Source organism: Nycticebus coucang, chromosome 9 (assembly GCF_027406575.1).
Source record: "Nycticebus coucang isolate mNycCou1 chromosome 9, mNycCou1.pri, whole genome shotgun sequence".
In the NCBI taxonomy this organism is placed as follows: domain Eukaryota; kingdom Metazoa; phylum Chordata; class Mammalia; order Primates; family Lorisidae; genus Nycticebus; species Nycticebus coucang.
Genome location: NC_069788.1, coordinates 37,326,873 through 37,352,814, shown reverse-complemented (window position 1 = coordinate 37,352,814; position 25,942 = coordinate 37,326,873). Strand labels below are relative to the sequence as shown.

The following is a 25,942-nucleotide window of genomic DNA, read 5'->3' as shown; positions in this document are numbered from 1 at the left end:
TTGAATGTTCTGCATTTAACATGTGGACATTTTCATGCTCTCAAAGGGCTATAGAAAACAAAAAAATATGTAGACATTTGAGTACCTCATAACCTCTTTAAAAATTAGGTTCTAGGGCTATTCTTGACACGAACTTGAACTAAGACAAACCAATTTGGTCTCAGCTTTATCTGTTAACTGAAAGGGTAACTGAATGGGCAAATAACTCCTCTAAGCCTTGGTTTTCTCTCCTGTAAAGTGGGGATAATAGTAACTACTTTCATGGACTGTTAATAAGGATTAAATAAAGGCTTAGTATCTCTTGGTATGATGTATGGTAGCTATTATAAGCAAACTCTAACGGAAGTATTATCTCACCTTGGAGATAATTTGAGGTCCTTTCCAGCTAGTTTTTAAAAAGTATAGCACACAAGCACACAAGTAAGTACCGTGCTGCCATTTACTGAATGTTTATTATCTGCCCAGTACTGTGTGAGCTGCTATTAATCTAATAAAATATCCCAATCTTGATAAATATTATGAAAGTATGCATGTATTATTTCCTACATCTTACTAATAAGCTGAGCTTCACACGGAGTTAAATGCACAAGTTCACAGTAGTTAGTGAGTCTGAACTCTTACCTGACTTACATCTGCCTTACTCCAAAGTCCACGTTTTCTCTATTGTTACTCATTAATGTTTTGGTGATACTAATGTAGTAACATAATGTAGAAAAGGAATGGTTGCAGATGAGCAGAAACATTAACAAAGTAGAGTAGTGGCTTAAAAGAATTGCTTTATATATTCACTGTGGCATGTTTAAATGGTCATAGCAATAGGTAAGTCATCTTCTTTGAAAGCACTGAATCTTGACACTGATCTAGTTAATCCGTCTTACCAGAGATACATAGAATTATACAAATAATTTTAAATAGACCAGAACATGATTTTATTTAATATGAAAAAAATATGCTTCAGATTAGAGAAAGCAGCATGAACCCAGGGCTACACCTTATACAAATTCGTCTCACTTCCCGCCTTCTGCCTCCTACCATAAGATCTGCTTTTCTCCCACCATTTCCCATCCCTACCATGGACAGAAAGTGACACCTGGGCATTAATTTTAAAGATATGCATTTTACTCAGAGACCTAATCTAAAACAAACAAAACATAAAATATTCTCAGCCAATCAGGATAAGAAATTAGCTTGTTTCTATCAAGAAGTAGGCTTCAAATATGCCAAATACTTGCGTCAAAGAAATACTGTTAGCTTTGTGCATGCCTGTGCACAGGCATATTTTGTTTTTACATTTATCTAAAAACAAGATTTTTTTTCTTTCTTTCTTTGCAGTTTTTGGCCAGGGCTGGGTTTGAACCCGCCACCTCCGGTATATGGGGCTGGCGCCCTACTCCTTTGAGCCACAGGGGCCGCCCAAAACAAGATTTTAGTATATAATTTGAACTGATAAACTAAGTAATCTAATCTTGTTTACAGGTTAGTTTAATCTGAAAATAGCTGCAAGTGGATGCACACAACTTTGAAAGGAGCTAATATGGAAGGTGAGGACACGTGTCACCCTATTATAATACAGTGATTTATACTGTCTGTAAAATAGGTCAGAAAAGCTTAGGTGTGGGTGTATACTTAAAGGATAATTTCTTCAAAGATAAAAACAAGTCACAAATTACTGCTTTGTTAAACACATTATATTGTTCTCATTTTATTGACTAGTTCTTAATCCTGAGGCTTATACCTGGGGTAAGTATGCATTAGGCATTTGGAATGACAGAGTCAACAACTGAGTGGAAGGTCATGGGGCACAGGCTGTAATCTTTTCATGTTAATGACAGTAATGTAAGTTTGATACATGAGCAGTATGCATTCAACACACCGAATACCTGCCACTGGGCCAGGAAAAGATAATAAGCAATTCAGTTGAAGTGGGGCAAGTACTGAGAAGTCATAACTACTCTAAAGATGTAAAGGAATCCACAAAAGACATGAACCTGATTCTGCCCTGAAAAGGAAATGAAGCGCTCCCCCGGGTTTGCTATACTACCTGTTTTGGCCCACTGTGAGCTTGCTTCTTTCAGGGCTTCAGCTACTATTTAATTTCATGGAAAAGTAGACATCTCTAAACAAAAAGTGTGACATTTACCAAAAGAAAGAAGCTTTCTTACCAGTGGAATTTAATAAAAATATTTTTCTGTGCCTTACGCAATTTTCAAAAACCATTATTTCTGTTTAATTATTGGTATTTACTACAGTGCTAGGTGCAATGAAATAAAAGCTACTGAATGAATGAATCACAGGAAAATACAAGTAATAATTTCTTGAGAGCATAAGTTCCATCACAGTGACCCCTGCAGGCTGCTCCGTAAGGGACTGGGCTACGTGAGGTCAGTGTGTGTCACACATGTGCTCGTCTGCTGCAAAGTATACTCACTCTCCAGAGTGCGATGCTTAAGTGAAGTAAAATCTGTTCTTACCACTCCCAAATGAGCATGTGCCAGGTTGTACTCAAGTATATATCGAAAACTTTTTAACTGTTCAGTGTTAATCAGCCACTGGTTCCTTTTAGGCACTTTGAAAGAAAAAAACGTGTGTGAAGAATACTTTGAATAGGGCGGCGCCTGTGGCTCAAAAAGTCAGGCACCGGCCCCATATACCGAGGGTGGCAGGTTCGAACCCAGCCCCAGACAAACTGCAACAAAAAAAAATAGCTGGGCCTTGTGGTGGGCACCTGTAGTCCCAGCTACACGGGAGGCTGAAGCAAGAGAATCACCTAAGCCCAGGAGCTGGAGGTTGCTGTGAGCTGTGATGCTACAACACTCTACCAAGGGCGATAAAGTGAGATTCTGTCTCTTAAAAAAAAAAAAAAAATGAAAACTTTGAACACTTATTTTCAGATGAAAGAACTGAAATAAATTAAAACTGGTATAAACTAATAACTGAACAGCAGCAGTACAACAAAATATGAATTTGACTCTTTTGCTGATGGTAGTCAAAATGGTTTGTTCATGTTTGCTAAAACCAGAACTAAAACAAGGACATGTGTAAAAGGACAGAGTGCGTCTTTCACTATAGACCAGTCTGTCATTAACATCCTCTTCCCTGCTCTCAGCTCACCAGGACCTGAGGACTCAACAGAAGTTAGGTGGACTTTAAATCATCTCAGTTGGAATCACTCTTCATGTAAACAAATACATCTGGCCCATGCTTATTTCCAATTGAAGCGTGAGTAGCCTCCTTGGAGCCTATGACTTGGTTTCTTTTTTCTCCTCAGGTACTGTTTCCCAGATTGGCTCCTTGATGTGTTCTGGTAACTGTTCTAATTGTGTCTAAAAAAAGAGAAACAAAACAAAACTATAATATAATACGGAATTAAAAGAACTCTTTGGCAACAAATTTGGCTTTTTTTTTTTTTTTTAAGAGTCTTATTATGTTGTTCTCGGTAGAGTGCCTTGGCATCATAGCTCACAGCAAACTCCAACTTTTGGGCTTAGGCGATTCTCTTGCCTCAGCCTCCCAAGTAGCTGGGACTACAGGTGCCCACCACAAAGCCCGGCTATTTTTTTTGCTGCTGTTATTGTTTAGCTGGCCAGGGCCAGGTTTGAACATGCCAGTCTCAGTGTATGTGGCTGGCACTGTAACCATTGTGTATGGGTGCTGAGCCCAAATTGGATTTATTTTTTATTTCTTTTGCAGTTTTTGGCCGGGGCCAGGTTTGAACCCACCACTTCCAGCATATGGGGCTGGCGCCCTACTCCTGTGAGCCACAGGCGCCGCCCCAAATTGGATTTATTAATCTGTCAAATCCTTGTCTTCTTCCCCTCTCCTCTTCGCCTTTTTATAGAGCTTTGAAATGGAGAGAAGGAAACTTAATGGTATATAAAACACTCATATATAATCTATTTGATCCTTAATGCTCTCCCGGGATTGCCACTTAATGGGGTCTCAAAGTCCAGAAAAGTACTAGCAGGGGAGGAGCTTCAGAGGTGGCTGACCGAAGGACCCAGGCTGCAATGGCAGGATTCTGTTGCATGAGGGGAAGCCCCCAACCCCATGGCAACTCCATCTCCCAATTTGCCACAAGTCCTCCCTCTACTCAGTGGGCCAGGACCGGGCTGCAATGAATTAAAACAACAGTACAGATATCCCCCCCAAAGAGGTAAAAATTCAAGCCATACCTTAGTTACTTCCATGGCAACCCCTTCAGGTAAGTTTCGCTGAATATATTCCAAGTAGACATCCGCTGTACTTCCAGTTAGGTGCTGTAACTAAAATGTCAAACATGAAAATGGTTTGTGCTATGCTGGCAAAGCTGGATTTGTTTTTTTTTTTGTAAAAGTGGTGGAGCCTGTTCTTCCCTAAACAATATTACATAGAATCACAATTTTTTAAAAAAGGTTTTATCAAGTACATTGTACCCCATTAATGCACACAGTTATAATTTAATTAAAAAAACCCCAAAGGACAGTATAGCTCCCCTGGTTGAACTGAGTGGGGGCATGCATAGCCCCAAAGCCTCTTTCCTCATAAATGCAGCTGCCTTAAAGCCAGGACTCCACAGAACCCAGGTGGCAAGCATAGTTATCAAAGCAGTGTACTTACAAGAGTTTCCCAGAACAGCTCAAGACAATGGTACTACATTATATGATAGGATTAATATGAGATTTTTCTATGAGCTTCACTGTGAGATGTTTCTGATTGGTTTTTTCAAGAATAGGAAGAGTTTTTTAATCCTCACACTAACTTTATGACTATGACTTTTGTACCTTCAATGACTAGTACTGTACTTTCCATATAAAAGACATGTAAGTGCTTTTTTTTTGTTTGTTTTAGAGGCAGAGTCTCATTTTGTCACCCTCGGTAGAGTACCATGGCTCCTAAGAGCTCACAGCAACCTCCAGCTCTTGGGCTTAGGCGATTCTCTTGCCTCAGCCTGATGAGTACCTGGGACTACAGGTGCTCACCACAAAACCCGGCTATTTTTGGTTGCAGTTTGGCCAGGGCTGGGTTCGAACCTGCCACCCTCGGTATATGGGGCCAGTGCCCTACTCACTGAGCCACAGGCAGGCCGGTAAGTTCTTGTTTTAATCACATTTCCCAATCACTTATATGCAATGGGAGTATTCTAAGTGCTTTACATAAGTATCCCATTTAATTCTCACACTAACTTTGTGAGAAGTTATTATTCAGCATTATATTTCCCATTTTACAGATGAAGGAATTGAGGTTAGGTCACATAGCTCGTAAGTGCTAGGACCTGGACTTCAGGACTGGCAGTGTCACTCTAGAACCCATGATGGCCTTAACCACAACACTATGCAGGCCATAGTGGATGCACAAATAACAGACGAATGAAAAGCCTTGTGTTGCACATCACTGACCTGGAAAGTCCAGTTAGCACGTAAAAAGAATTATTAGAACTGTGTAAAAACTTAACTAGAATTTCTGAAATATGGACAAATTTATTCCAATGCTATCTTCCTGTATAAAAATTAGCCAGCATAATCTACACTCTTGAGTTAAAGTACTAATCTAAAGGATGGCTATGAGCCTGATTTTTTTATGATGCTGCTTCCATTGCCACAATAAAACATTTACCTTTTTTTACAACCAACAGGCATGGGCTCGCTGAAAGGAAGTCAACTCAGTTAATACTAAGGAAAGTTATGGTATGCTGGTGTGAAATTTGGCGTATTTCAAAAATGCCTCAATGTCTGAAATCAACTCACCTCTAAACATCTGTAAAGTGTTCTCATTTCATACTGCACTCTGTGCTTCTTGAAAATGTGCACTGATTTGAGAAGAGTAAATCGCTCTATTTTTCTTGGCGGTTCATGTCTGAAATTAATGGGCAAAACGATGTACTGATATTAAAACATGAGTCACTGATACCAAAACATGATTCCACAATTTTATAGGTCAGGCTTATACTCAATTATAGGCATTAACTACCATTCGACTTCTATTTGTCAAGGCTGTCATCTGTAACAACAACTGCTATCATAAAGCTCAGACCAAAATAAACATTACAGACAATAGGAGTCTTTTCCCATAGACCCAAAAATGAGTCTTACTATGTGTGTGCACACACATGCCTGCTTTTACACCCCGAGTCCTTTCCTGACCAAAGACAGTGGAACTGCGGCAAGCTGGTCAGTCAAGGGACTGTAACGACCTGGTCTACACAAGGAACTAGGCCTACCGTACTGCTACGTATTTAACTTTCTTATACAACTTTTATTAGAGAATATCATATTAAATCATACATAATCACAACACAGTAGAATCATACATAATCACACAAAATCAATATTTACTTTTTATCATTCTTTCTGGAAAAAGACTCAATCTTGGACTGTTTCTTATTCAAATTACAAATGTAAGTGGAGAAAGCACTCTCAACACTGGCTACACCACTCAGTGTTCTGGGTATTTTTTTGCAGCAAATGACTTAAGCTGCATTATTGACATCCTCTTCTTTTGTAGTCTCTGCAATTTCTGTTGTCAACTCCACTTGTTTCCTTATTAGCTGTTTCATGTACTTTTTTTTTTGAGACAGAGTCTCACTATCGCCCTTGGTAGAGTGCCGTGGCGTCACAGCTTACAGCAACCTCAAACTCTTGGGCTTAAGTGATTCTCTTGCCTCAGCCTCCCAAGTAGCTGGGACTACAGGTGCCCGCCACAACGCCTGGCTATTTTTTTGTTGCAGTTGTTTAGCTGGCCTGGGCTGGGTTTAAACCAGCCACCCTCGGTGTATGTGGCTGGGGCCCTAACCACTGTGCTATGGGTGCCGAGCCGTGTTTCATGCACTTTTATTTTTTAGAGACAGAGTCTCACCTTATTGCCCTCAGTAGAGTGCCATGATGTCACAGCTCACAGCAACCTCCAGCTCTTGGGCTTAGGCGAGTCTCTTGCCTCAGCCTCCCGAGTAGCTGGAACTACAGGCACCCGCCACAACGCCCGGCTATTTTGTTTGGTGGAGTTTGGCCACGGCTGGGTTTGAACCCACCACCCTCAGTATATGGGGCAGGCGCCCTACTCACTGAGCCACAGGCACCACCTGTTTCATGCACTTTTATACTGGTCTGTACTTGGCTTGGAAAACTGCTTCTTGGTTAGATTCATTACAGGTTGTCACTTCATCATCCATTGCAACAAAACCTTCAAAATCTACTCCTTCGAGTTCTGCTATGGGAGATGGACTATCTGATGGGGCCCAAAAATTATGCTCTGGAGTTGTGACAAATCCAGCTTTCTTGAAACACTTCTGTATTATTTCTGGCTGAACTTTATTCCGAGCAGAACTGATCTACAGGACAGCATCCAGAGCATTAACTGACGCAGTGGATGAAGTTGCTTCCACAGATGGACCACAGCTTCCTGTTTTAGTATTGACCCACTGCATAACGTGGGCTCAGTAGTGCATTTTAAATGTTTTGATGATGCTTCAGTTAGGAGGTTGGATCTTTTGAGGTCATGTTTGGAGGCAGAAATTTCAGTGTCACGTTTGTGAGATGATTCACTAGTGGGTGGCCAGGACAGTTGTCTATTGTCAATAAAATAGACTGTTGCTTCTTATTTATTTCTCAGTTGATACCACATACCCACTCCTCAAATAGGGCACCAGTCATCCCTGCAAATCCATGCATGGGGAAGTCTTTGGGTTTCTGGTTCTTAAATGTGTGTGGCTTTGCCGACTGACCAATTACTAAGGGCTTTAGTTTCTCTATGGTTGAGCCAGCACAAAGTAGAACTGTAAAAAGTTCTTTGGAAAGTTTTCTGCTCTTATGTAAATGTCACCCTTCATGATGAGGCTCCTGTCAGGCACTGCCTTGAAAAAAGTCTGCACTTGTCAGTGTTAAAGATGTTGTCATCGGGTGGTGCCTGTGGCTCAAAGGAGTAGGGTGCTGGCCCCTTATGCCAGAGGTGCTGGGTTCAAACCCAACCCCGGCCAAAAACTGCAAAAAAAAAAAAAAAAAAGATGCTCTCATCTTTGAGGCCTCTGGCGAAGTCTAGAACTTTATGATAAAGTTTTCCACAATTTCCACTGGAACCACATAAAGACTTTCTGAGAGATCTCCTGTTGCAGTTTAAATTTCCCAAGCCAAAGACTTGATGCTTAGGAATTTGCAACCCCAAATTTCTGTGTGAAGTTTTTAGCAATTTCTTAGATCCCTGGCCCAGAGATTTGGGCATTAGCTGCTCTCATTTGTTTCACTTCATTTGCTTCACTGACTTCATGAAGGGAAGTTTCCTCTTTTTCCACTCTAGGTCTCTGTTTTCCTTACCATCTCTCTCCAAGTACTCATGTTTATGTTTTTGGATGTTGCTAACTATGGTCTTGCTGACGTGAAATGTTCTGCCGTCTTTCTTTGGCTGCTGCTTTCCGGAAAGCCTAGAAGATCAACCTTTTCCTTCAGTGTCAGCTCTCTGAGTTCTTTCCTTTGGGTCATGATGTCTTGATTAACTGTAAAATTTTTCAATAATTGTAGAATGTACCTATGATCTAGTCCTTATGTTGAAAAAAATCTTCCATAACGTTTGATAAAATAGGATGTTAGGCCTAATCCAACATGTGGTAATACTAAAACATGAGCAAAGAACTTATACTAAATAAGAATAATACAACTAAGGGGTAAAACCCACACCTTCTGCCCTTTGGTGTAAAGCAGACTCAACTGGTCCAAGTTGTAGAGGGTGAATTAATATTGTATATCACAGTCCAAGTGGTCAAGATACAATGTACAGAGGTTGTCAATATATAGAGGTCAGTCTTCCACTGAGTTTATGTGGCACATGTCCAGTCTGTGAAAATTAGGTCAACTTAAGGAAGTGGTTGATGCAGGGAGGTAGTTGACTACAGAGGTTCTACTGTGCACACACTGTGAAGAGAAGCACCAGTGTGGTAGTAATGTCTGTTTTTTTTTTTTTTTTTTTTTTTGTAGAGACAGAGTCTCACTGTACCGCCCTCGGTAGAGTGCCGTGGCGTCACACAGCTCACAGCAACCTCCAACTCCTGGGCTTAAGCGATTCTCTTGCCTCAGCCTCCCGAGTAGCTGGGACTACAGGCGCCCGCCACAACGCCCGGCTATTTTTTGTTGCAGTTTGGCCGGGGCTGGGTTTGAACCCGCCACCCTCGGCATATGGGGCCGGCGCCCTACTCACTGAGCCACAGGCGCCGCCCAGTAATGTCTGTTATATGTGCACTGTTTTAGGAAAATCTATGAACACACTGACAATGACAAAACTGAAAAGTCTGTTCTGGGAAACAGTGTGGCCTTCTGTGTTTGTTAGTAGGCCAGACTGTGACAAAGGCCCAAATGGCCTCAACATCAGAAGGAGATGACAAGACAAAGGTGACAATTCTACTTGACCCTGCAGTGACTCCAAGGCTCACCTTGCTCATGCATGAAATTACTAGGTGAGAGGTGTTACTTAGAGCAGATTTGAAACAATGGATATATTATCCCAAGATCATCACATCCAAAGGGTTAAAAGGATTGTTTGCTCACCTGTTCTACATCCCTGCCCCCTGGAGATCCCAGACTTTTGGGCTTATTGGGTCTCATTTTGTCAACATGATTTCTAGAAAAAGGATTTCTTTTATTTTCCTTATTTATCCTTTCATTCTAGTATGTGTATTTAAAAATTCTTGTAGAAAGGAAGGGATGATTATATATGACAAACCTAAACTCTTTTACCATGTGTTTCCACCCCATTTTAAGAGCCTGGACCTACCTAAGATCAGTACCATTTTCCTGGTTGATCATATTACAGCACCTACTAGGTCAGACTAGGAAAAGTCATACTCACACTTTAACAGAGATACCAAGTTCTTTAGCAGCAAGCACAGCAAAATGTTCATAACTGTCCAATACAGCTTTATCATGGCCTTTTACTAAAACTGACAGGCGCTTATATAATGTATCTGGTTCATCAGAAATTGTTATCTAAAATTAAAAGAAAAGTTTCAGTTACGGCTCCTCTAATATTTATAACTAGCAAATTCATCTGAAATGGTTATCTAAAATCAAAAAGTAAAGTTTCAGCTTTGGTTCCTATAATACTTATAACTAGCAAATTTAACATATAACTCTCATTTGAAGAACTTTAGAGTTTACTAAAAAATGGGGAGAAAAACGCTAAGTAAAATCTTAACTCTGTTAGCTTAAGTATTAGATATTATCATGTTCAAATCTGTACAATGAGCTTCAGAATCTGTTAAAATACTGTGTGAATAAAAAAGATTTTCAAGGCAACCTACAAAATCACTAATGGAATTTTCCAACTTAAGAATTACTAAGCCCCAAATTCACAATGATAAAGGACTTTAGAGTCTGCTAACGAAAGTAGCTTGGGTCAGAAGAACTGGATTAAGAATAAACTCTGCTACTTGTGGCTGAAGGACAATGGCCAAATCATATAATAAGTACTTTACATAAATATCTGCACTTTAGTTTTCTCATATATAAAATTGGGTAATACCTATGCTATAGCTCACAGTATTTTGCTAAGGAAAAAAATAAGAAAACACAGATTAAAATGCTTGTAAGTGATAAATATTGTTACACAAAGGTGAGCTATTGATATTCTTTATGAGGTTTTATTCACGTATGTTTTACCTGTCCTAATATACGAATTACTCATTTCTGACTAAAATGTTTTGACACTGACTATACCAATAACTTCTACCTCTTCCACCTAATACCTAAAAATCTTAGAAATAATGGCTTTGACATTCTTGACTTTCTTCCAAGAGGTAAATTACCTTCATTTCATTTATCCATTAAACTGGTAAATTATATCACTAATCTGGTGATTCAGGGTTAAGTTACTTCACCCTTGAAAGGAGATCTAGCTAGGAAGCTAGATATCCAATCTCAATTACTCCAAATGGGGCTGCTGGAAGAACAGAATATACTGATATTCTATGTCATTAAGGTGAGGGATGTGGAAGAGGGAATTGAGCCCTCCAGCGATGTCCAACCTTTTTTCTTCTTAGCGCACATTAGAAGAATTGTCTTGGGCCACACATTAAATACACAAACATTAATGAAAACTGATGAGCAAAAAAATCAGGTCTATGCACAATTTTTGTGATACCTGCCACCACAGATAACAGAGAAGTCCTTACATAATCTGCATGCAGTCCGAGGTCACCCCTGAATGTGTTCTAATTGATTCTTACAGGGTTTTAAAAACATTGTGAATTTGTTACAAATATTAAAAATCAGGAGACTTCACATGAAAATGTGGATTTCAGCTTAGAAGATTTAGATGATCTACCATCAATCAGTCTGGTTTCCCACATGGCAACAAGCAGCTAGAATAAGGAGTAGCTGCCCATCTGCCCATCCTGTCACCTGGTTTTTTTTTTTTTTTTGCAGTTTTTGGCTGGGGCTGGGTCTGAACTCATCACCTCCGGTATATGGGGCCGGCGCCCTACTCTTTTGAGCCACAGGTACTGCCCCCTGTCACCTGTTCTTACAGGACTGACCTCTGTAGCATCTGAGCTGGAGACAGGCTAATATCATAGAAATATACCCAGTATCTATTAAGCATTTGGGGGATGGAGGTGGGGGAAAACAGCAGTACACGTATAACACAATTCCATGTTAGTGTACATGCGCACAGATAAAATGAGTATGTATAAATAAATCTCTAGAAGGATTCACACCACACTGTTAAAGGGAGGGGTAGAAATGGAAGGATTTAGAATTTGTAAAGATTTTTAAAAATTACAAATAACACAAAAAATTGGGTTGATGAGATCATAGCTTCTATGAGGTTACACAAGTAATTCCAGACTTCCATTACTTGTACTAATGTTCTTTTTTCACTGTGTCTTGAACATTTCTTTCTTTTTTTTTTTTTTTTTAAACAGAGTCTCACTTTGTCACCCTTGGTAGAATGCTGTGGTGTCGCAACTCACAGCAACCTCAAACTCTTGGGCTCAAGTGATCCTCTTGCCTCAGTCTCCCAAATAGCTGGGCCTACAGGTGCCTGCCACAATGCCCAGCTATTTTTAGAGATGAGGTCTCGCTCTGGCTCAGACTGATCTTGAACCTGTGAGCTTAGGCGATCCATCCGCCTTGGCCTCCCAGAGTGCTAGGATTACAGGTGTGAGCTACCGTGCCTGGACTTCTTTCTCACTATGAACAATAAAGCATTGCCCAGGTCCAGGTTTGGTATTTAAAATGAAAGCAAGAAAAAAAAATACTTGAAGGCTACAAGAAAAATATTTTTCCATAACATAACATCAAGTATTCTACATCATTAATTATGACAACTCTTCAATTATGCTGAGCTAAAGGAAAGAGAATGTTAATTGCCAGTCATTTGGTACATAATTGATTCCTTTAGAACTTACCTGAATATCCTTAAAGATTAACATGAGCACCAAGGGACATTATTAGAGAATACACATCTTGTGCATGTGCTCTTATTCCAGAACAATTTTTTTTATTCATGTGGTGTTTGGGTAACAACCCCAGATGAAACAATAAGGAAAACTTATTGCTAAAGTAGTTCATTATACCAAGAAACAGAAAGCACATACCGTAGGTTTGGTCATGTCCTTAGGAACATCCATGTGTAGATTTGAAAACTGTACCCACTTCATATTGGTACTGCTACGTATAGGAAAAAAGAGAAACCTAAGTAAACCAGCATAAGAACCTATTTTCCTGTTTAATTTATCATACCCAATTGTATACTTACAGAAGAAAGCCATCATTTTTTACTGTACTGCTCTTAGAACTGTTAACAGAAAAAGTGCCCAAGCCCTTAAAAAAAAAGTAGGAGGGAGAACATGTGTTAGAATTAAAATTGATTGCCAGACCATTCATAGTTTCCACTAAAAACCAAAAGATGTGTGGTGCTAGAAATAAAGGGGTATCTCATTATTTCAGACGAAGCTATCTGGGTAATTAAAATGGCCAAATTAGATTCCATTATTTAAAAAAAGAGGACAATGGTAGAGTTGATAATAAAAAAGCAGTCTCAAAATACAGTACTAAATATCTTTTAAAACTTAGGCTTAAGAATTTTTCTCAGATTAAAAAAACAGGCATGGGGTGGCACCTGTGGCTCAAAGGAGTAGGATGCCGGCCCCCACATGCTGGAGGTGGTGGGTTCAAACCCAGCCCTGGCCGAAAACTGCAAAACAAACAAACAAACAAACCAAACGAACAGAACAGGCATGAATTAAACATGGCGACATCAAGAGAAAAGAACATATGTGACTTCATTTTCCCCACTAATTTTTACAGATTAATTGCACTTCAATATAATATTTATTTTGCCTGAATGTTTTTAAGCAATAACTACTAAGTACCTTTATATTTTATTAAGAGTTGGAATAAGAATTCTAAAGTACCCTTCTTTTGAAGCTCTCATACATCTTTTAAAGCATATGTTATTTCTGGGCTTGGCTGGGATAACTAGCTTAGAAATTTGAAATACACACTGCAATTTATACCCATTGTTAACTACTATGCCATATACTGTAACAATCCAGCATTTCCAAATCCTTTACTGTCAGCTCCCCCTGGTGGAACAAAAGTTTCTAGTTTTAGAAAACTTAAACGCACTGTGTATATCATTTACTTGTTTATCTTTTTAAGTTTTTCTGAGATTTAAATGTGTAACCCGTGAAAGAGGAAGCACAATAAGCTCCTTAAAAATACAACACTCAGGCCTGTAGTTCCAGCTACTCCAGCCTGGGGCTAGAGGATCAATTAAGTCCAGGAGTTTGAGTTCAGCCTGGGCAACATAGCAAAATCCCTGTCTCAAAAAAAAAAAAAAAAAAAAATTACAATGCAGATGAAAACAGTAGTTAACACAAGTTAATTAAAACTGAAGGTCACCTAAATATGTTTTAAAAGTCTTCTCTTAGTCCTCCCTCTCTTTACCAAAAATGAAGACAAATAAAAGCTTTCCACATTCTTCCTTGGATCAAGGGGTAAAAACAAAAGAAAAGAAGAAATCAGGGCTTAGCACCCATAGCACAGTGGTCACAGCACTAGCCACATACACCAAGGGTGGTGGGTTCGAACCCACCAGCAAGGACAACTGCAACCAAAAAAAAAAAAAAAATAGCCGGTCATTGTGGCCTGTGCCTGTAGTCCCAGCTACTTGGGAGGCTGTGGCAAGAGAATCGCTTAAACCCAAGAGTTTGAGGTTGGTATGAGCTGTGACGCCACCACACTCTACCCAGGGTAACACCTTGAGACTCTGTCTCCAAAAAAAAAAAAAAAGAAAGAAAAGAAAAGAAATCAGGCACAATACAAGGCAGTAAATAGTATGTGCCATTCTTTATGCATAATCAGATACAAAATTCCTTCTCCACATTTATGCCAGTGATTCCACAATCCGGTTGTTCAAAAGTAGCATAGGTCTAAGGAATATGACACTTCCCAGTCTTGTTCTCCCATTACAAACCTCTAGTTTTAAAAACAGAGAGACTAACGTGCTATTACATTCATAAATGAACTCTTGAAGTTTTTTCATTTCATTTTTATTTTTGAAGTGGGGGGCTGGAAGGAGGGCTGTCTGGATAAGTCTCTCTTAATACAGTAGTTAAAAATGTCAACCCCTAACACCATCTGATTCTTAAGAATAATGGTTCTCAAAGTGTGGTCTGAGAACCTTGGGGATGTGTGTGGCTGAGACACTTTCAGGGGTCTAGGAAATCAGAATTATTTTTATAATAATACTATGACGTGAGAACAATCCAAGATGACAGCCAAGTAATAGCTTCCCTGCAACAGGGCACGGTGAGCCTGGGGAGATAAGACTCCAGGCATCTCTGGCTGGTGGGATCTGCTTATAATCATCACTTTGAGGATACAGGGAGTCAGCAAGGGACTTCTGGACCCCAAGAGGAGGACAAAAACAGTGGAAAACTGGCAAGTGGTTGCCTGTGTTCGATCGACCTAATCCCGCCGGCAGCGGTTAAGTACAAGCAGCAGTGAGACTGCAAACCAGAAAGGCCTTACCTATGAACTGTTTCGGCATTTTTGGATTTGGCACTCAGTTGAACTGCCTTGGGGAGAGCTTGAGCAGAAGTGCAGAGAACTTTGGGCATTGTCTAGGGCCCCAGACTGAGCCGCTGAGCCAGATGGAGCTAATAGTGTTCGGCTGTGGGCCGCAGGGAGCCATTGTGAGAACTGCCCTGGCAAGCTCCGCCCTCAGGGTGGCAAAGCAAGGATCAGGTGGGAGCAAGTCACCTAGTGACTGAGCAGCCTAAAGGCAGGGACTGAGCTGCCTTACAGCCTTAACCCTCAGGGGCAGAGTGAGGCCAGTTTTGGCACACTGGAGCCTCAGGCTGTTGCCCTGGGTAGAGTGCTGTGGCGTTACAGCTCATAGCAACCTCAAACACCTGGGCTTGGTGCCACCTGGACCTCCATAACAGCTACACCACGACCCCCGACCCGTGCCCCGTGCCCGCTGGGCCTCCACATGCCCTGACCAGGAACTGTGGGAGCCATGCAACCCTGCATCCTCCCTTCTGTACCCTCTCTGCCTCCACACCGGCCTGCTCGTCTGGCCAGGGACTCTGGTAGCTGTGTGCCCTCCGGAGCCCTCCCTGCCTCTGCGCAGAGCCCTTCTCCTGGCCAGATACTACTGGAGCCTAGGGCTCTCTGTGCCAAAGTCACTGGGTGCCAGGCACTCCCAGAACCGTGTGCAACACCTCCCACCCTGTTGCTGGATCTGGGTGTGTCACACTCCGGAGCTGCTTCCACAACCAGAACTCCCTGGCTGGGGCATCCCCAGAGGAACTACACAGGGTCACTCCCTACAAAGATCCAGTAACAATAGAGTGATCCCGTGGGGCCTAATCTTGGAGAGACACCTCCCCAACTCTGAGGACGGCTGGAGGCAACGGTGAAAAACAATCATGAGGCGAAATCAACAGAAAAACTCTGGCACTATGAATAATCAGAGTAGATCAACTCCCCCAAGGATCAGTGGGGCAGACACAGTACAAGATCCCATGCACAAACAAATAGCTGAGATGTCAGAAATTAAATTCAGAATCTGGATAGCAAATAAGATTGAATTAGAATTCCAAGCAGTAACCCAAAAGATATCTCAAGAATTCAATGAATTCAAAGACCAAATGACCAAAGATTTTGACACATTGAGACTAGAAGTTGCAGCCCTCAAAGACCTGAGGAACACAGTAGAATCCCTCAGTAACAGAATGGAGCAAGCAAAAGAAAGGATTTCTGACATTGAAGACAAAGCTTTCGAACGCTCCGAAACTCTCAAAGAGAAAGAGAAATGGAGGGCAAAGACAGATCACTCTCTCAGAGAGCTCTAGGACAATTCGAAGAAAACCAATGGTTGTCATATAGGGATCCCAGAAAGCGACGAAGTGGCTTCACAAGGCACAGAGTCTCTTCTCCACGAGATTATGAAGGATAACTTTCCAGACATGCCAAGAGATTCTGAAATTCAGATAGCAGATAGTTTCAGAACTCCAGCACGACTCAACCCAAATAAGACCTCCCCCAGACACATCATAATCAACTTCACTAAAGTTAATATGAAGGAGAAAATTCTGAAAGCAGCCAGATGAAAGAAAACCATCACCTACAAGGGCAAGAATATTAGAATAACTGCAGATCTCTCTGCTGAAACCTTTCAAGCTAGAAGAGGATGGTCATCGACTTTTAATCTCCTAAAACAAAATAACTTTAATCCGGGATCCTGTACCCAGCTAAATTGAGTTTCATTTAAAACGGAGAAATTAAATACTTCAATGACATTCACATGTTGAAGAAATTTGCCATAACTAAACCAGCTCTCCAGGATATTCTCAGACCTATCCTCCATAAAGACCAGCGTAATCCTCCACCACAAAAGTAAACCTACCCAGAAAATTTTGATCAAATTTTGATCAAATTCCAACTTCCACAGTTGCAAAAGGATTAAAAATGTCCACCGGACTCTAGAAAGGCTTATCAATATTCTCAATTAATGTGAATGGTTTAAATTGTCCTCTAAAGAGGCACGGGTTGGCTGACTGGATACAAAAACTCAAGCCAGATATCTGCTACATATAAGAATCACATCTTACATTAAAAGACAATATAGACTCAAGGTGAAGGGATCTATACTCCAGGCAAATGGAAAGCAGAAAAAAACAGGTGTTACAATCCTATTTGCAGACGCAATAGGCTTTAAACCAACTGAAATAAGGAAGGATAAGGATGGACACTTCATTATTTGTTAAAGGTAATACTCAAGATGATGAGATTTCAATTATTAATTGAACACACCTAATTTATAAAAGAAACTCTAACAGACACGAGCAACTTGATTTTCTCCAGTTCCATAGTAGTTGGAGATTTTAACACCCCTTTAGCAGTGCTGGACAGATCCTCCAAAAAGAAGCTAAGCAAAGAAATTTTAGATTTAAACTTAACCATTCAACATCTGGACTTAACAGACATCTACAAAACATTTCATCCCAACAAAACTGAATACACATTCTTCTCATCAGCCCAAGGAACATACTCCAAAATCGACCACATCCTAGGCCACAAATCTAACCTCAGCAAATTTAAAAAAATAGAAATTATTCCTTGCATCTTCTCAGACCATCATGGAATAAAAGTTGAACTCAATAACAACAGGAACCTGCATACCCATACAAAAACATGGAAGCTAAACAACCTTATGCTGAAGGATAGATGGGTTACAGACGAGACTAAGAAGGAAATCACCAAATTTTTCGAACAAAACAACAATCAAGACACGAATTACCAGAACCTCTGGGATACTGCAAAGGCAGTCCTAAGAGGGAAATTTATAGCACTGCAAGCCTTCCTCAAGAAAGCAGAAAGATAGTAAGTTAATAACTTAATGGGACATCTCAAGCAACTGGAGAAGGAAGAACACTCCAACCCCAAACCCAGCAGAAGAAAAGAAATAACCAAAATCAGAGCAGAATAAAATGACATTGAAAACAAAAGAATTATAGATCAATAAATCCAACAGTTGGTTTTTTTTGAAAAGATCAATAAAATAGATAAACCTTTGGCCAACCTAACCAGGAAAAAAAGAGTAAAATCTCTAATTTCATCAATCAGAAATGGTAACGATGAAATAAGAACAGACCCCTCAGAAATTCAAAAATTCTTAATGAATACTACAAGAAACTCTACTCTCAGAAATATGAAAATCTGAAAGAAATCGACCAATACCTGGAAGTATGCCACCTACCAAGACTTAGCCAGAATGAAGTGGAAATGTTGAACAGGGCTATATCAATTTCTGAAATAGCATCAACTATACAAAATCTCCCTAAAAAGAAAAGCCCAGGACCAGATGGTTTTACATCACAATTCTACCAAACCTTTAAAGAAGAACTAGTACCTATATTACTAAACCTCTTCCAAAATATAGAAAAAGAAGGACTATTACCCAACACATTCTACGAAGCAAACATCACATTGATCTCCAAACCAGGGAGGGAACCAACAAGCAAAGAAAATTATAGACCAATATCACTAATGAATATTGATGCTAAAATACTCAATAAGATCCTAAAAAACAGAATCCAACAACACATCAAAAAAATTATACACCATGACCAAGTGGGATTTATCCCAGTGTCTCAAGGCTGGTTCAATAGACGTAAATCTATAAATGTAATTCAGCACATAAACAAACTAAAAAATAAGGACCATATGATTCTTTCAATTGATGCAGAAAAAGCTTTTGATAATATCCAGCATCCCTTCATGATCAGAACATTTAAGAAAATTGGTATAGAAGGGACCATTTCTTAAACTAATAGAGGCTATCTACAGCAAACCCACAGCCAATATTGTATTGAATGGAGTTAAATTGAAATCGTTTCCACTTAGATCAGGAACCAGGCAAGGTTGCCCATTGTCTCCATTGCCCTTTAACATTGTAATGGAAGTTTTAGCCATTGCAATGAGGGAAGAAAAGGCAATCAAGGGTATCCATATAGGGTCAGAAGAGATCAAACTTTCACTCTTCACAGATGATATGATTGTATATCTGGTAAACACTAGGGATTCTACTACAAAACTTTTAGAAGTGATCAAGGAATACAGCAATGTCATCGCTTCTCGGCCTTTTGGCTAAGATCAAGTGTGGAATACAGCAATGTGTCAGGCTACAAAATCAACACCTATAAATCTGTAGCCTTTATATATACCAATAATAACCAAGCCAAAAAAACAGTCAAGGACTCTATTCCTTTCACAGTAGTGCCAAAGATGATGAAATATTTGGGAGTATACCTAACAAAGGATGTGAAAGATTTCTACAAAGAGAACTATGAAACTCTAAGAAGAGAAATAGCTGAAGATGTTAACAGATGGAAAAACATACCATGCTCATGGCTGGGAAGAATCAACATTGTTAAAATGTCTATACTACCCAAAGCAATATATAATTTTAATGCAATTCCTATTAAAGCTCCATTGTCATATTTTAAAGATCTTGAAAAAATAATACTTCATTTTATATGGAATCAGAGAAAAACTCGAATAGCCAAAACATTACTCAGCAATAAAAACACAGCAGGAGGAATCATGCTACCAGACCTGAGACTGTACTATAAATCGATATGATCAAAACAGCATGGTATTGGCACAAAAACAGAAAAGTAGATGTCTGGAACAGAATAGAGAACCAAGAGATGAATCCAGTTACTTACTGTTATTTGATCTTTGACAAGCCAATTAAAAACATTCAGTGGGGAAAGGATTCCCTATTTAACAAATGGTGCTGGGTGAACCGGCTGGCAACCTGTAAAAGATTGAGACTGGTAGCCGGGCGCTGTGGCGGGCACCTGTAGTCCCAGCTACTTGGGAGGCTGAGGCAAGAGAATCGCTTAAGCCCATGAGTTGGAGGTTGCTGTGAGCTGTGTGAGGCCACGGCACTCTACCGAGGGCCATAAAGTGAGACTGTCTCTACAAAAAAGAAAAAAAAAAAAAAAGATTGAGACTGGACCCACACCTTTCACCATTAACTAAGATAGACTCTCACTGGATAAAAGATATGAGGAGGACTCCCAGGTAATTGAAGCAGTATCAAAAATACACTACTGGGACCTGTAGGATAATATTTAGAAATAAACATAACCTACATCAAGCACACAAAGTGAGCTCAGTGTGAGTTTAAAATGGCTTGCTATTTTTCCAGAGGCTTAAGGGTACTGGGCTCCCCTGGGACACATGCAGAGTTGGCTTGCCTGAAGTTAAAAATTCCACAAACCCATTCTCTGAAGCTGTGCGCCCCGTGAAGCCTGAGATCAAAGGGCATGCCGCCCTTCCTCAGAGCTATGGGCCAGAGGGTTGACGTATGTTAACAACATATTGTCAGAGGTCTATACGTGCTCTGCCCTGAGGAAAAGACACAGTCGTTACTTCATACTGAGTAAACTGTGTGAATGCTTGAAGATACTCTTCTATTAACTCCGTTCCCCTGTGGCTACTTTCTTCTCTGTGATCTTTATTTAGATACTTGCCCAGAGATTAGTCAGTGTCTAGAAGAAGATGTTTACTGCAAAAGTGATTGTGTTGATATGGTAACAGGATATTTCCTTTCAAGTTAATTTCAGATAGGTAAAACGAGGTAATGGTGAAACTAACAGATGATAGGTTAAGTGTGTATGTGACTAGAAAGGTATAAAATCAAAACCCTGAATAAAGAATTTTGCTACACGCCATCCCATATTGTGCAGTCTGTTTCTTGACTTAATAATTACAGGAGCAAGTTTATACCCAGGGCAAAGCTGCTGTTTGTTCGCGTCTCCGGTCACCAACAGAACCTGATCAAACTAAAAAGCTTCTACACAGCCAAGAACATAGTAAGTAAAGCAAGCAGACAGCCTTCAGAATAGGAGAAAATATTTGCAGGTTATACCTCAGATAAAGGTCTAATAACCAGAATCCACAGAGAACTCAAATGTATTAGCAAGAAAAGAACACGTGACCCCATCTCAGGGTGGGCAAGGGACTTGAAGAGAAACTTCTCTAAAGAAGACAGACACACGATCTACAAACACATGAAAAAAAGCTCATCATCCTTAATCATCAGAGAAATGCAAATCAAAACTACTTTGAGATGGTAAGAGTAGCCCACATAACAAAATCCCCAAACCAGAGATGTTGGTGTGGATGTGGAGAAAAGGGCACACTTCTACATTCCTGGTGGGAATGCACACTAATACGTTCCTTCTGGAAGGATGTTTGGAGAATACTTAGAGACCTAAAAATAGACCTACCATTTGATCCTATAATTTCTTTACTAGGTTTATACCCAGAAGACCAAAAATCACATTATAATAAAGACATCTGTACCAGAATGTTTATTGCAGCCCAATTCATAATTGCTAAGTCATGGGAGAAGCCCAAGTGCCCATCCACCCATGAATGGACTAGCAAATTGTGGTACGTGTATACCATGGAATATTATGCAGCCTTAAAGAAAGATGGAGACTTTACCTCTTTCATGTTTACATGGATGGAGCTGGAACATATTCTTCTTAGCAAAGTATCTCAGGAATGGAAGAAAAAGTATCCAATGTACTCAGCCCTACTATGAAGCTAAATTATAGCTTTCACACGAAGGCTATAACCCAACTATAGCACAAGACTATGAGGAAAGGGCCAAGCAAGGGGAAGGGAGGGGAGAGGTTATGGTGGAGGCAGGGTAATGGGTGGGGCCACACCTAGGGTGCATCTTAGAATGGGTACAGGCGAAACTTACTAAAGGCAGAATACAAATGTCTACATACAATAAATAAGAAAATGCCATGAAGGCTACGTTGAACAGTTTGATGAGAATATTTCAGATTGTATATGAAACCAGCACATTGTACCCCTTGATTGCACTAATGTACACAGCTATGATTTAACAATAAAAAAAAATACTATGGTGGCGCCTGTGGCTCAGTGAGTAGGGCGCTGGCCCCATATGCCAAGGGTGGCGGGTTCAAACCCAGCCCCGGCCAAACTGCAACAAAAAAATAGCTGGGCGTTTTGGCGGGCGCCTGTAGTCCCAGCTGCTCGGGAGGCTGAGGCAAGAGAATCACGTAGGCCCAAGAGTTAGAGGTTGCTGTGAGCTGTGTGACTCCACGGCACTCTACCTGAGGGCGGTACAGTGAGACTCTGTCTCTACAAAAAAATATATATATATATTATGACGCTATTTACAACTTTCACACTCTAATTCTCTCACCAGTGTACTTTACTTTTCCTGTGGCTGCCAAGAGCTGTGATACAGCAAAAGATGTAATGAAAATCCAACTGTCTTCTATTAAACTAGACATTAAAGAAATTGTTTTTGGTTCAGAAAATTGTTACTGTCCATAAAATGCTAATTATGTTAACATGTAATATATGTTACTTTTAAATAAGCAATTTTTAAAAAATTTTATTTTTTTATTAAGTCATTTGTACATAGATCATAAATACATTTATGCCCTTATGGGATTCGATGTGTTGATTATTTGTACAAATTGGAGTGCTTACATCCTACTAATCAACATAGCTTTCACCTCATTTACCCAATTACAGCATTAAGACATTTGTGTTCTACACCTGATAGATCCAACTTGTACTTGCAATGTGCTCCATAGGTGTGGTCCCCCTACTATCCTTCCCTCTATCAACCCACCCCCTCCTCCCCCTCCCTCTTTCCTTCAAGCATACAGTGGTGGTGTCCTTTATGTCAAAGCTCTATTCTTATTTATCTACCACTGTTAACATAAAAATAACTTTTTTTACCCTTAGAGTAATACAATAGGTAGTGAAAGGAACTTTTAAGTCAAAGACCACCACCACCAGGATTATTACTAAAATTCAAAATACAGAAAGGAAAATAATTTCCCAACAACCAGAAGGGCAAATGTGGCATGTGTCCATATTTGCTATTTCTAAATATGCAATACTCAAATCAAATATGGCATGTGAAAGAAGGAAGGAAAGTTTATAAGCCTGAGTTTCTAGGGAGCATTATGACAGTAACATAGAAACCAGGACTTTCTGTACCCTGTTGTATTTCTCAATGAAAGGCAATCTGGGCTGCACCAGTTTTCCAAAAATATCACATGTGTTGGCGTGCTAAGTAAGATGCCTTAAACTGAAATTTGAGTCACATTTTTTTCCCTCATAAAATTGGTCTCATAACTACCACAAGAAGTTTGAAATTTAACCTAAAAATACCATTTGGCTTTTAATCATTCAAAGTACAAAAGAAAAATTTACAATTCAACACAACATAATAGACTCTTAAAAAAAAACCTTCATTTTCATTTTTCTTTTCTTCATGATTAAAAATATGGTTGATAATATTTTTTCCTTTAAAAGATTAAATCAGTAACTTAACTTATGTCATGTACATTCAGAAGAATGAATTTTAGCACTTACTCCATTTCTGAAACTTATAAATGTTTATACACTTTTATATAAGCAATTTTAAGATTCGCAGTTTTAGCTAAACATAGGTAGCTAAAATCCGCAAAAACAAAACCTCCTTGGAGTCCTCAATTCCAAAGATGGAAGGCCAAAAAGCTTGAGAACCGCTGCTTAAGTTTTTGCTTCTCCTCTAAGCAGTTTTTGCTTCTCCTCTAGACACTGAGCAGAAATTATCTAACCCACTCCTCCGACTCCTATCAAACACACAATCACTGGACATCAAGACATCTCAATTTAGTTTCATGGGAAGTGTCTGAGATCTTACACCAGTTCAGCTCCTAATATTCTTGAGGAACGTTTCCTGTCTTCTCTAAGCCTCAGTTTATTTTGCAAACGGGAAAGGAGGAGTTTTGGAACTTATGAAATACAATATCCTTTCCAGCTCTGACATTCTACGATTCTTCTTGTTCCCATCTTCGCCTTGACTCAGCCCCTTTCTCGCCCGAGGAATAAATATCAGGAAGGCTCATGATGGCCAGAACCGAGGGTAAAAGCGAGACTTAGTGGCAGCTGTCCTCGTCAGCCTGCCCAGTCTCCCCAGCCCGCCCGGTACCTGCCAGAGGCGCCGACACACAGTTCCAAAAGCCGTCCGCACCGCCATGGTGTCGTCCCGACCTTTTAGGATTGCTTCCGGGGCCACAGAGACGTCATCAAACCATAGAGTTCGACAAAAGGAGAGAGTATATCCTCTTGTTCTTGCACAGGAACAACCATAGAGACGCGATTTCTTGCTTTTTAGGGGTGGTGCTGTGCCTGGCTGACACCCGGTCTAGAAAAAGTTACTTCAGCCCAATCTAGATTGTCACCAAGTCCCATCAGTGTTTTCTCCTTCGGGTCGTGTTTGTTCTGTGTGGTTACAGTTTTGTTGGAGGCACACATAACAAAACAAGCTGATGTATATGAAAAAATACATACAAGACAGGGGTTATCTTTGGGCAGTAGATAATGGTTGGTTTATTTTCTTATGTATTTTTCAAAATTTAAAAAAATCTATAAGCAAAAGAAAAAAGTCTACCACTACTGTTGAGTCCACTTCTCATCCCATTACCTTATTGTAATAGCCTTCTAGTTATGTTCCTTAATCCTGCCTCCCCCAACCAAATGAATAAGATGGATGTTCTCCATCCATCTTATATCTCACTGTCCTACTATTCTTCCTAAATCATTTATTTCCTTATGTTTCTATAGCATTTGGGAATTTATAATGGCTGCCTTCACCTATTACAACAAGCCAGAACTATTTTTTTTGTTGTTGTTATTGATGTCCACCATAATTTAGTTCCCAGTAAAAAGGCTAATAACTGGGATTTTCTGAAATAAAATACTTCCCATTTATGCAAATTTCTAAGCTTTATTGTCCCAAGGTGCTTTCACATATGCAATTTAACATAAAGGACAACTCTAGACTTACAATCAGGAGATGTGGTTTCTAATCTCAGGTTTACCACTTAGCAGAGTGACTTTGGGCAAGTTACTTCCCTACTCTTAAGCCTCAATTTTCTCAAATTGAGAAAATCAAGTATAGTAATAATAGTTCAAAATTAAATAGAGATGGTAATAATAGTTGCCTACTTCAAATAGTTGCTATGAGAATTAAATGAAATACTGATGTATGAAGTTTAGTATAATGTCTGCCACATAATAATGCGCAATGTCATCCACTATCTGTAATATAAAGTTGCTTCCTTCTCACATGCTTCACAGTTATTGAGAAGATTAAAAAGAAAAAGATCAAGTTTAAGGGAACATTTTGTAGCATTTAAATAAAATACTGTGCAAATATAAGGTTGCTTTCCTTCCCACGAGTAGGTACTACTTGCCTTATTTTTTAGGCAAGAGAACCAAGGAAAGGGTAGAATGATTTGTCTAACATTGCACAAATTGATGAAAAATCTAAGAGCAGAAACCAGTTTCCCTGCTTCTCAAGCTGGCCCCTGTTCACTAGAATTCAGTCCATGTGAAGATGTGGTTAAGTTGTCTGGTGTGGTCCTACACAGTATGGAAACACCATTCTTCACTTGTGTGAACTTCTGTTGGGCTTGACTGTGTTCTACCTTGGCAGACTGCACAGCACTCTTTTCATAATTAGCCTTTCTCTCTGAATTGTGAGATTTAAGGCTGTCTCTCTCAGCTGAGAAGGCTTTCAACAGCCTCTCCACCCCCAACTTTGTGCTGCTTCTAAAGTTTGCACCAGTCTGTCCAAATAGCACTTTTGTGAGGCCTCTTCAGTGTGCCTCTGTCCCCTTTGAGTAGCCTTGGTTAGGTGAGTGCTCTGCAACCATAATTATGGTGACATTACAGCTTGCAAATGACTTTCAACTAAGTTACCTAATCTGATCTTCAGCAGAAAACATGAATTTTATCCTAATTTTTTTTAGTGAGGAAAGTGAAACTCAGAGATGAAATGACTCACTCAAGGTCATATGATGAGTTAATTACACTTGAATCAAGAACCATCTTCAGAATCCTAGTTTCAG

The 25,942-nt window shown here is 39.8% G+C and overlaps 1 protein-coding gene across 1 annotated transcript; it reads right to left on the bottom strand.

Annotated features, from left to right (window-relative positions):
* Window positions 1-764: 764 nt before the first annotated feature.
* MRPS10 (mitochondrial ribosomal protein S10) lies at window positions 765-24,101 on the bottom strand. The gene is made up of 7 exons (XM_053602706.1): window positions 24,019-24,101; window positions 12,715-12,779; window positions 12,554-12,626; window positions 9,808-9,944; window positions 5,724-5,832; window positions 4,173-4,262; window positions 765-3,323 (listed from the first exon to the last, which is right to left on the bottom strand). Exons 1-7 carry the CDS (start codon window positions 24,064-24,066, stop codon window positions 3,240-3,242), a joined length of 606 nt encoding a protein of 201 aa, XP_053458681.1. The 5' UTR covers window positions 24,067-24,101; the 3' UTR covers window positions 765-3,239.
* Window positions 24,102-25,942: the final 1,841 nt, after the last annotated feature.

Excerpts from the sequence above, each read along its gene's own strand:
- MRPS10 (XM_053602706.1), bottom strand. The coding sequence starts at position 24,066 with ATGGCGGTGCGGACGGCTTTTGGAACTGTGTGTCGGCGCCTCTGGCAG. Across the intron at positions 12,780-24,018 it reads TGTGTCGGCGCCTCTGGCAG|GGCTTGGGCACTTTTTCTGT; the intron begins GTACCGGGCGGG and ends TTTTTTTTTAAG. Across the intron at positions 9,945-12,553 it reads AGGACATGACCAAACCTACG|ATAACAATTTCTGATGAACC; the intron begins GTATGTGCTTTC and ends TTTTAATTTTAG.